The sequence below is a fragment of the Staurois parvus genome, unplaced genomic scaffold, assembly GCF_062004578.1.
Source record: "Staurois parvus isolate SC_StPar_1 unplaced genomic scaffold, SC_StPar_1.0 ptg000321l, whole genome shotgun sequence".
Lineage (NCBI taxonomy): Eukaryota > Metazoa > Chordata > Amphibia > Anura > Ranidae > Staurois > Staurois parvus.
The window spans coordinates 4,469,718-4,482,350 of record NW_028318117.1 but is presented as its reverse complement, the minus strand read 5'-3'; the positions used below and the strand labels follow the sequence as shown (position 1 = coordinate 4,482,350).

The 12,633-nt window shown below is 42.0% G+C and overlaps 1 protein-coding gene across 1 annotated transcript in view; it reads left to right on the top strand.

Annotated features, from left to right (window-relative positions):
- The window catches only part of METTL16 (methyltransferase 16, RNA N6-adenosine), a 123,034-nt gene that overhangs the window by 45,066 nt on the left and 65,335 nt on the right, over positions 1-12,633 (top strand). Inside the window, exon 4 of the mRNA XM_089683771.1 lies at positions 1,840-1,980. Within this exon, the coding sequence (XP_089539897.1) occupies positions 1,840-1,980 (141 nt within the window). The remainder of the gene's footprint in view (positions 1-1,839; positions 1,981-12,633) is intronic.

Here is a 12,633-nt window from a genome sequence, read left to right as displayed (position 1 = left end):
AGGCAAATATTGCCAAGTCAAGATGTGCCATGCTGATAGACTCATACCCAAAAAGACTGAGTGCTGGAATAAATATAAAAGGTGCTTCAAAAAAGTATTAGTTTAGGGGGGTGCACACTTATGCAACCATATTATTTTAGTTTTCTTATTTTACTTCCTTTCACCTAAAAGATTTGTTTGTTGTTCAACTGAGTTGTACAGTTTGTAGGTTACATTAAAGGTGGAAAAAGCTTTGAAATAATTTATCTGTCTCATTTTTTTTACATCACAGAAACCTGACATTTTAACGTGTGTGTAGACTTTTTATATCCACTGTACAACTGCACATGAAATAGTGTGCACACTCACAATTATAAGAAGTAGTAGTGAATACTGAATGGTAAGAACACCTTCTGCTTTTCTTTACTGACTCTTGAAGATGGAATTTAGATCTTCAGCCCTGCTCCTCCACATTTTGCTAGTTGACAACCCGCTCCAGTCTTGAGATTTTGCACGCATACCGTGCCTTGAAAAAGTATTCATACCCCTTGAAATTTTTCACATTTTGTCATGTTACAACCAAAAACATGAATGTATTTTATTGGGATTTTATGCGATTGACCAACACAAAGTGGCACATAATTGTGAAGTGGAAGGAAAATGATAAATGGTAAAATATGTACAAAAGTACTAAATGCCACTGTGACATTGGTACTTTTGTACATATTTTATGGTCCTGCACGTGTATTTGAGAGTTCTGGTGTATGATGGTAGAGGATATCAACTTAGTGGGTAAAGTGAAGATTGCTAGAGACCCCCTCCTCTTACTGCTGGGAATGTGTGACACTATAGATGCTACCCATCATAAGAAACTCCTTGGGATTGATTTACTAAAGGCAAATATACTGTGCACTGCAAGAGCAGTTGCTCCGGAGCTTAGTAAATGAGGTTAACTTTCACTTTGCAAAGCATACCCAATCACATGCAAGGAAAATAAAAATAACTGCATTTTTGCTTGCACATGATTAGATAATAGAAATCAGCAGAGCTTCCCCTCATTTCAGAGCTTCCCCCCAGATCTAGAGCAACTGCTCTTGCAGCGCACAGACTATTTGCCTTTAGTAAATTAACCCCCCTGTATTTTATACAGTGTACTATGCCAGAAAAATGATTTTACTCCAGTGGAAAAAGCCCAACCCCCCAACTCGGCAGATGTAGCAGACCATGGCAAATGTTGCCCTACCACTGTATAAACGAATGTGTTTGGGACGTAACTGTCCAACAAAATTAACGAATATCTTGGCAGAATGGGTTGAAGTGTGGGAATTGACTCCGTAATTTGCCTGTTTTAGGACTACTTTCACTTAGCTTTTAAGGTGAAGCAGTCTTTATCATTTATCCTCAAATTGGAGATATGGGTAGATGACGTTCTCCTAGATTTCTGATTTTACTTCTTTTCTTTCCCTACTTCCTTCCTTTTGGCTCCTACCCAACCATAACCTTGTAAGTATGTATGCTGACATTGCTCTGTGTGCTTTGTAAATGGTTACCGTGCGGTATTGTGGAGCTTATGGTTATACTGTTAGGACCCCATGGGTCTATGTCCGTTTTTATTGTGTTCGGGTTCTATTAATGTGACTTGCATAAAAAAATTTTGTTATACACCTGCCTTTTTACTGTACTTTTGTTTTGACAGTATAAAATAAATCATTTGACTGGAGGCTAATTGCATCTAAATCCAAAAAAAGAAAAAAAACAATGGTTTCTCTTTATGCTAACTGCACAGTTTAATTTCTGGTATGTTATACTGGCTTATGTGCCCATACTGGTTTTGTGTCTTAGGTCTACTGTTGTTCACAGGTACTGGAGCATCCTGCATCTATCCATTGCTGGGGGCTACGCTAAACGGCTGGTATTTCCTCGCAACCGAAGTGGATGACATCTGCTTCAATTATGCAAAGAAAAACGTGGAGCAGAATAACTTGGCTGATCTGATTAAAGGTATTTATTATTTACGCTATTAATGTGTCTGAGGTCTGTGTTCTTCCTTTAGACTGGGAGGTAGTGCAGTATTGTAACATGCAGCTTAATCTGTAAACAGTATATTTATTACATAGACTATATTACTATTTAATTGCCCAACAGGCTAAATGTTTTGTTTGAACAAAAGGGAAAGGGGAAGAAGCAAGGATTTATAAAAAAAAAAAATGCAATATGAATAAATACCTCTAAACTCCTAGAACACTTAGTCTACAATCGCCTAAGCTTCCATCTCACCGAAAACAACCTTCTCGACCCTTTACAGTCCAGCTTCCGCCCCTTACACTCCACCGAAACTGCCCTACTCAAACTCACCAATGACCTACTAACCGCCAAAACCAACGGCCACTATACTATACTCCTACTACTTGACCTCTCTGCGGCTTTTGACACGGTTCACCACCCCCTCCTCCTCAAAAAACTGCACTCTCTTGGCCTCAGTGACTCCGCTCTCTCCTGGTTCTCCTCTTATCTATTGCAGCGCTCCTTCAGTGTTACCTATAACGCTGCCACCTCCCCTTCACTCCCTCTCTCTGTTGGGGTCCCTCAAGGCTCTGTCCTCGGACCCCTCCTCTTCTCCATCTATACCTCCTCCCTTAGCCAATTGATACACTCCCACGGCTTCAACTACCATCTCTACGCCGACGACACACAAATCTATCTCTCTACCCCTCACCTCACCCCCTTAGTCTCCAATCACATCACCAGCCTACTAAGTGACATATCGGCTTGGATGTCACTCCACTTCCTCAAACTCAACCTTTCCAAAACTGAGCTTTTAGTATTCCCCCCAGCCCGTGTCCCCCCCTGACTTCTCCATCAAAATCAACAACACTACCATCAGTCCCACCCCTCACGCCAGGGTACTAGGTGTAATCCTAGACCCCAGTCTGTCCTTTCAGCCCCAGGTTCAATCGCTGACAAACTCATGTAGACTTCACCTCCACAACATCTCCAAGATACGACCGTTCCTAACCTCTGAAACCACTAAGCAACTCATTCACTCCCTTATTATATCACGCCTTGACTACTGTAACTCCCTCCTCACTGGCCTACCTCATCGCAGGCTATCCCCACTCCAGTCCATCATGAATGCTGCTGCCAGACTCATTCACCTTACTAACCGCTCTGTATCTGCCACCCCTCTCTGCCAATCCCTCCACTGGCTTCCAATTGCCCAGCGGATAAAATTCAAAACACTAACACTGACGTATAAAGCAGTTCATAACACTGCCCCTAATTACATCACCGACCTTGTCTCTAAATACCACCCAAACTGTACTCTCCACTCCTCGCAAGACCTCCTACTATCTAGCTCCCTTGTCTCCTCCTCCCATGGTCGTCTCCACGATTTCTCACGGGCTTCACCCATCCTCTGGAACTCCCTACCCCAGGCTATCGCCTACTCTGCTCACTTTTAGGCGCACACTGAAAACTCATCTCTTCAGGGAAGCCTACCCCGACCCCGACTAACTACTGGTACTCCCCCAACCACTCCATCCCCCACAGCTAATTACCTCTTGTACCACTATCCCCTCCCTCCTAGATTGAAAGCTCCAAAGAGCAGGGCCCTCTAATCCCTCTTGTATTGAACTGTATTGTTACTGTATTGTCTCCCTCCATAATGTAAAGCGCTGAGCAAACTGTCGGCACTATATAAGTCCTGCATAATAATAATAAAGTATAATAATACTAAGAGAAATAAAAAAAAATGCTTATATAAAGTCTCAAAGGAAGCAATGGGAATATGAAACATTAATAAAAGGGCTAAGGTTTTGATCTTGAAGATATCCTAAGGTGTATTTCCACTTTTGCAGCCCAGTTGGGATAACACCTATGATGTCACACTCTCAACCTCATCCAATCAGAGAACATTTTGCATTCTTTCAGAAGATGTAAAGCAATCTCTAAATGGTGCCCATTCTGGTCAGCCAGCCTCCAGTGTTCAGTAAGCAGGAGTGCAGCCACTCAGCACGGGACCTGGCAGCAAGTAGAGATAGTGGTGTTTTACTTCGACTTCCAGCTTCCAAGAGCATCCACCAGGTATGGTGTGTATATACATAGTTACAATGGTCCAAACTGGACCAATGTAATTATGTATAGGGTACCCACGCCTGGAATTATTCATTATCAGTTGTGAACTAAATTTGAACACTGTCTGTTCTAACAAAGGGTTAAAGGTTTAGAAGCTGGGCTTCTTGCATTGTATGTTAAGGCCTAATACACTCGGGCATTTTAAAAACACCGGTAGTGTTAGCGGTATAGAGTTGTGTTAAAAATGCAAGATTTTTAGAGTTTTGCTGCGTTCAACGGTGGTTTTCTGCGGTAGCATTTTTTAGCACAGAAAAATGTATTCAAGGCACACACAGAAAAACAGAAAGTTTTCTTGTTTAGCTAGTGTGAACCAGTCCTGATACATCCTTTTTTAATGTGTTAGTTGACTGTGACAGTCAGTTGTGCTGCAGGGCAAAGGGTATACTAAGACGAGGAGAGAGCATTCAGATGAGCTCACCCATCTGCCGCTTCTCTGTTGTTCAGTCAGTGGTGTAGCATGGGGGGCGGCAGCCGGTACCATCACCCCGGGAGCAGCATTTAGAGGGGTGAGAGTTCAGTGCCCCAGCCGGCCCCATTGTGGTCTATGGAAGAAGAGCTGGAGTGTGTGCAATGAAAAGCCAGACCGTGTGAGATCCACTGATGTCAATGGGACTGGGTGCTGACATCAGTGGCCCTCTTACCTCTGCCAGGAGAGAGAAAAACCTGTCAGAAAGCATGTGAGCAGAGCTGAACTCCGTACAGATGCGCTAGGGCAGTGGTCGGCAAGCCGCGGCTCGCGAGCCACATGCGGCTCTTTACACATTTTAATGCGGCTCTTCTGTGTGCCGGGCGCTCGCTCCCCTCCCCTCCCTCCTCTCGGGCGGCCGCTCCCCTCCCCTCCCTCCTCTCGGGTGGCCGAGGACTCTGCAGCTAGCCCAGCAATGATTGGCCAGTCTCGCTGCCACTCACATCCTGATAGCTAGTCATTGGCTGTCAGGATGTGTGTAGGCGGGGCAGCGTGACGAACGTGAGGGGAGCTAGGCTCCTCTCACAGTCCGCCCTGAAGACCGGAACGGCGCGGGGAGCACGGCGAGGGGAACGCGCGGAGAAAGGTAAGTGAATTGACACAGGAGGGACTTGACTTACTACTTGCTACTTACTTACTACTACTATATGAGGGATGAATTAATATGGGGGATGAATTACTATATGGGGGATGAATTACTATGGGGGATGCATTACTATATGGGGGATGAATTACTATATGGGGGATGTATTACTATGGGGGATGAATTACTATATGGGGGAGGAATTACTATGGGGGATGAATTACTATGGGGGATGAATTACTATATGGGGGATGAATTACTATATGGGGGATGAATTACTATGGGGGATGAATTACTATATGGGGGATGAATTACTATATGGGGGGTGAATTAATATGGGGGATGAATTACTATATGGGGGATGAATTACTATGGGGGATGAATTACTATATGGGGGATGAATTACTATAAAAACTTATTGAAACTAAAAACAGTGTACCATCCTATGTATTTTCAGTTTTAAAAATGTGGCTCTCAAAATAAATTTCAATTGTGGTTTTGGCGAGATTTGGCTCAGTTGAAAAAAAAGGTTGCCCACCACTGCGCTAGGGCATCAAGTTTCCCTTTCTGTCTATCTTCCCTGGGCCATGGGCTGCCGACAGCAAGGGAGGAGGAGGAAGGGGCGGGGAGGAGGGCTGCCAGTGACCTCGGGATCTCAGCTTGTCACACACAGCAGGTGGAGGAAACCTGATCACGGCACTCAGGACTACACAGAATGCCCGTGTGTAAGTACAAGGGCTGCTGTTCCTGCACCATATTTCCTGCCTGGCTGGGAGAACACAGGAGGGGGGACTGGGGGACACCTTGTGTGGGGGGAGGTAATGATCCATATGGCCCACAGCTTTTACCCCTCCTGCCCCCCTGGTAGTGGTGGGGGGGGGGTCTCCTTGCTTACAGCATAGTTGCCAGCCAATAACCCCAATGTAACGTCAGTAGTACCCTTATTGGCTGCCTGCAACCAGTCTGAGGCTAAGGCTGTGAATAACGAGGAGCCCTTACTAATCTCACAGCAGAGCAGCCAGGCAATAATGCCTACATAACTTGCATAGAGGTTAACGGGTGGCTGCTCTGCTGAGACAGATTATTAAGGGCTCCAGTCCTTCCCATTCACAGCCTGAGCCCCCGTAACCTCCATGGCTCCAGGCGAAGGGATAAAAAACTATGAGTAAAGAAGTGACACCCCTCCCCTCCTCCCATCCCTGGGTGTCTCTACTATAATTTCCTCTACCTTATGTCGGGGTTATTATTGGCTGCCTGTTCTGCTGTATATATGGGTTCCTTGTTGTTTATGGCCTGAGCCTCTGATTGGCTGCCTGCAGCCTTTTATTAATGTTTGAATCAGAGAAGATAGTTCTTTGCTGTAGTCAGATATCTCAGATTCAACCAATAATAAAAGGCTGCAGACAGCCAATCAGAGGCTAAGGCTGTAAGTGGAGGAACTCTTTTGCTTCCACAGGAAAGTGCTAAAAGTCCACAGGTTAGGGGGTGCAAATTACTTGCCTTGCCCCTGGTTCTGGCTACGCCACTGTGTCCAGTCACACGGATGGAGAGGGGACCTGTATGCATTACTGAACTTCAGCAGGAAAAAAATCAGATTTTCTACCCTGCCAGAGGGCTTCGCTGTATAGCTATCTCTGAACTGGATAGAAAGAAATATAAGGCCTTTGCCAGGTAAACCTGCTCCCTGATATGCATTTCATTTTACATTATAGGTAAATTGCAAGCAGTTTTACTTTGTATTGCAACCAGGAATCCAATAAGACTAAGGAAGGCCATATATTATGCAATTTTCTTTTCCTTCAACCCCAGTTTGAAGGAAAGAAAATTACTTGATTCCCTGATCAACAGAGTCAGTGTTGAGAGGGGAATCCTTCCCACAGTCCTTTGTGTTCTCCCAGAGGGGACCGCAGGGATCCTTCCCCACTGGCAGAATACAGTGATTACTGCTAGAGGCTATAGCTGCCGGCAGTGATCGGGCGAAAGAAACCCGACAGGCTGGTTGTACTGAAGTCAATTGGCTTCAGTACAACCGATCTGCCCATAGATTGACTAAAATTTGTCCAGTTCCTGCCAAACCAGCTGAATTTTGATCTGTCTATGTTCAGCTTAAGCATTTTTTTTTTCATGCTGTATTCTATGATTTTATTTTTATTTTTTTTTTAGATTTTATAAAATAACTAGGTATTTTTCCATTGTTTCCCTTGTTTAACCACCTCATAAAGGTAGCTAAAGCTGATTATCTGCAGATAATCATGCTATCGCTTAAGCTGGCCATATACTAGTAGATTTTCAGATGAACGTTCATACAAAAATTTGTATTCTATGGTCAAAATCTTGCCATGCACACAATACTGCTTAATTTAGTATTCTAGATCTGTAGTTGACTTTTTTCACACCTGTATGTGTGCCGACTGTGATCCCCATCGGGAGACTCAGTGGAGTTTCCTGCAAGTAGCTGTAGGTAGGTAGCCCCAATCAATGTAATGGGAGTCTGACAGCGCCCACAGCCTTTGACATGTAATACTACATGCAGCGACAGCATCATCAGCAGTACATACTTGACAACAGTCTTACCAAGCCTAAGAAAAAATGTTTTGCCTATAGTTGAACCCAACAATTCTCAAAATCTGTAGAAGATGTGCCATGTATATTTTTAATGATCTTGGGAAGTTGGTGAGCAGTGTGCACCCTCATTAGTACATTCCCATGATTTCATGAATAACAAATTGTCCAAGCTCTCTAGTATTGCAATGTATTAGCAATATTGCAATGAATATACTTGAGGCAGAATCATACAGGAAAGTTGAAGATTACAACATGGGGTTATGGGTCAATTCTCATCAGTTTGACCGCTATAAATATAATATTATTTAGCAATTTCTCTCCACATAATATATGTATGAGTGAAAACTGTCATTTTGGTTACTTTCAATTTGCCACGTCCCTTCAGATCACATTTGTTTGCACTGGTGTGAAAAGGTTACATTTATTTATCTGGAATGCTAACGTTTTTAATATGTATTTGATTTGTTCCATCTGATATAAATAATGTATGTGTAATGGTTTTATTTATATAATGTTTTTGTAAATTTTGTTGGATGTAACCCAGTCATTTTCACTTTAGATTTTTGTGGAGTGGCATCAGTGTTTCCTTCTACTCCTTTTTGAACACTTGTGGTGTACTGTGGAACCTGCTGTTTCCTGTTACCCTTCAGACTGACTCAGTGTAAACCCAGGGAGTCAGTAGAGGATGTATGACGTTAGAGGAACTGAACTCTGGAAACAGTGCCCCCCCCCCCCCAAACAAAATGACAAGCCAAAAAGAGTACTATTCAACAGTATTGCATCTGGTTTTGCTGCTGAGCTGAGCTGTCCCCATTACTGATTCCATGCCTTGTTCTACACTGTGTCTTTGTGTGTAAGTGGCCATCTTGGTAAGGGTCTTCCTGCCAAGATTCTCCACTAAAGAGAACTGTGAGTAGCTTAGCAGTGAAATCACCAAATCTCCTGGGACTGGCCAGAGACAGCAGCTTAGATCAAACACTGTCGGTATACATTTATAAGGCTGTAGGCACAAGAGTGCCTAGGCACATTCACATACAAGGAAGTGTACTGCTATTTTTCAGGAGGATTCCAAGACAAAAATGTACATTTTCCAGGCTACTACTGCTGGATCACATTTAACATTTTTATTTCATGTCTAACTTAAGGAAAAGAACAACATTTTTTACCAAGATGATCCTTACAAGCCATGCAGTTTCCTTTGGACATACGCAAAACATTTAGCATGATATGAACGACTGTACCACGCATAGACTTACCTATGCAAGCCTGAGAGGTCTCCTCTTTTTCTTTTCTTTTTTTTTTTTTTTTTTAAGAAACTCCACTTGCTGGAAAATTCTGTGTTCTTCCAAATTGTGGAAAGGTAGATTGGTGATGATTAGGCTATGGGGAGATCACCTGATATGTACTTAGGTAATTGTGTATATTGGGTAAAAAGTCTCTCGAGGGAAAGGATTAGGAGTTCAGACTCAACACTCAAGTAGGACTGCTTTGAACATATTTTGATTGGGCAGTTTCCAGAGCAAATGCACCTTCATAACACAGTGCTATAGACGGCTATCATGGCAAGTGAGTGCTTTTGTGTTACTTTAAGGGAATTACAAAAGATACAGTCAGGCACCTGACAAAACACTTGTAAACAAAGTCTGTTCTTTCCTCCATGAAGTGGGAGCCTTCTTCATCAGTCTAAAAATTGCAACTCATAGAACCTAGTCTTTCGTAGAATAATTTGAAGCTGGAGTCAAGCATAGATGGGGACCCCATAGTTCCAGAACTGTTGGAATCCTAGAAAGTTTAATACAACTTAAAACTAGAACAAATGGAGCAATAATTAAGTACTATAACTGTCACTTTTGCTCTACTGTTACATTGTTTTGATGGAAAAATAATATCTGATAGTCTCTTTAAAGTGAATTGCAGCAGGTCCTCTGCCCCTTTTTCCATTGGAACTTTTAAATGCAACTTTAGTCAGATATTAAAATAATTATAAGTCAGCACACACAAACCCATAACACATAGTATCCCTTAAAGTCGTATCATTATCCTTCCCCTGAAGTACCAGTATACAATATATCAACCGACTTAAATGAACAAACTTAAAGTCCCAAAAATAAATAAAATGTCCAAAATTTCACATAAAAAACTCAAAGTCCCACGTGATATCCAAATCTTGATGGACAAGTGCTCACTATTCCAAAATGGAGATGAAGATAAAACTCAGACGTTCTTCATATACCTCAAAAAAAACAAAATCTAGATATAGTGTATTATCTTAGGTATCACAAGTATAGTGCCACACGTGCAGCATGCAAAACACTATAGTGTCACAGCATTCGTCTGATATCACTGCAAACCATATAAAAAATGCATAATTACCCTAACTCAAAATTATATCAGCATGTGATCAACCAGTGTGCATGGAAAATCGCCAAGCTGGCATCCTCTTGTTCCTTTGGACCTCACAAACAGACCAGGAATCACTATATGAAAAATTGATATATAAATTTTTATTGTAGCCACTTACATTAAAATCTGATAAAACCGGCTTCCTGCTCTTAGCGACAACTGAGTACCACCATTGTGATCTCAAAAATAATCTCCAGGGAGTCACCCCGTCACACTCCTGCCCGCCACTCTCACTCCAGCTCTGGGGGAGCACCAGGAGTGCACCGCGAGTCCCAGGAACGCCAGATACCCGCGCTCCAGAATCCAAAATGGCCGCCGCGGCACTTCTGGGAACGTCAATACGTCACGTGCCCTGGACGCGTTTCGTCACTTCCGGACTTTGTCAACAAGGATCTTGTCGATATAGCGAGCGCTCAAAATTATAAATTGTAAATAATGAGAAAATAAAACTAAAAAATGTCCAGCTGCATTTGCACCAACCCAGGATATCCAGAGCCCAGTATATGCCAATCAATAAATAAAATAGGTGCAGCGCTAAAATACAGTTTCAAATGGCACCAAATATATAAAAACAGTCTATCATGTGAGTATTTGTGAAGGCTTGACTCGAAATAGCAGAATAGGAAGGGAAATCCTCCTTCGTTGCTAACAGAAGTGACTCCATGCTCCAATCATATAAATTGCGCACTCACCAGATGCACAAGGAAAATGTGCATTGACTATAAACTCACTGCAGGGCTTCTTTTACGGTAGTAATATAAAATAAATCCTAAGTCATGCAGGAATGTATAAATAACAAATAACCCATATTGGCAAAGCAATCAGATACTGACATTCTGGAATTTGCTATGCAGCTGAGGTGGCTGTGCTTTTCACTAAACAGCTGTGCTTACCAGTATTATGTGAATCTATATCTGAATCAGTAGTAATACAACCCAGTGTGTACATCAGATAAAATATATCCCTATTTTGTATTCCATAACCCATAAAATATCTGACCATCACTGAGGACACATCCCTTGTGCAAATCACATACTAGGTGCAAAAGACGGATGTGTTAATTAATTAAACTCTTTTTTTTTTTTTTTTTTTTTTTTTCTATTTTCTTTTTTTAATCTCAAGCCAATTTTTTCCTAAACATGTTCAGTCTGTTTTCATTTCTTCTAGCCAGTTGGATGACAACTTGGGTCATTTTTTTCTCCTCTCTGGTGGCATGGTGGGGCGGTTCTGACTGCTGCACTGAATGACAGCCTTTAATTAAAAAAAAAAAAAAAAAAAAAAGAAGTAGCAAATATTAAGATAACACAGAGATCAGGATTGGGCTGATCAGGTTTTCAGTAGTAAAGTGAGGCAGATGCAGACACACAACTGTCCATCGATATGACTGGCTCCTTGCCATCACATGGGAGTTCAGAGATGACAAAGCAGAAGGGACCACACATGAGGTTAAACCGTGCTCTATTAACAGCAAGGAAATCAAATTTGTCATTGTTCATTTCTGTACGTATCAACCTGAAACCGCTCCCTGCTCCATTAGAGGAGTCCCTGGTGACACTTCACAAAACGCTCCTATTCTTCTCTTGTTCTTTGAGTTTACATGTATAATTAATGCTTCTGCTGTTATTATAGAGATCTGATGGACTAAATAGATGTCAGCTCTAGCATCCTGTGTTTCTGTCTTTGAATAAATTGTCATCTTTCCTTTCCTTATTCCCAATAAAATACAGTAGAATGTGCATTTCTTAGCATTTGTCAGAATACTAAAAAATGTGGTACATCACTGAAAAATAAATCAATATTAGAACAGAACAAGAATTGCAACCAAATAATGTTTAGTCTGTTTAGCAAATAACAGTTTGATTGTTTTAGCCAGGATAAAGTCACATAGGAGTCTTAGGAAGAAGAGAAAAATAAAAGGGGAACTAAGTTCATTGATTTTCCCAAAACAGCTACATTCAAGGCATGCTGTGATCGATAACTGTCAAGTGATTTTGCTCTCAACTGAACTGTCAAGCCCCCAAATGGCTGGTGTCATAACTGATCACATGTGCAGATCAAACAGAGGCTAAAATGGCAGCTTCCTTGGTTGAACTTGCAACAGTTTCCATCAGTTTTCATGCATGCTGCAATGAGTTTTATACACGTTGCAGATTCCTGTGTAGAAAAAATCTACACATGATACTAGTGTTGTGGTGTGAACAGGGCACATAGAGAACAATTGATTTTATTGAGCCCTTGCAGAACACATGCAGAAAAATTGACGTCTCTGCATCATGGTGTGGACGAGCCCTAAAGGAGAGGGGGGTTTAGTTTGGATTTAAATTATCTGGCAATGACAACTCTGAAATACATTGTAAATATATTGTAAAGAATGACTTTACAATACAAAGAATGAAAGAAATATTTTAGCGGCAGTATATGCAGGAGAATCATGCAGGGTGTGACAGCCAGCAGTATGTGTTAATGAGGAGTGAGGAGGGTTTGATGGTGGTTTGTTTGTGCA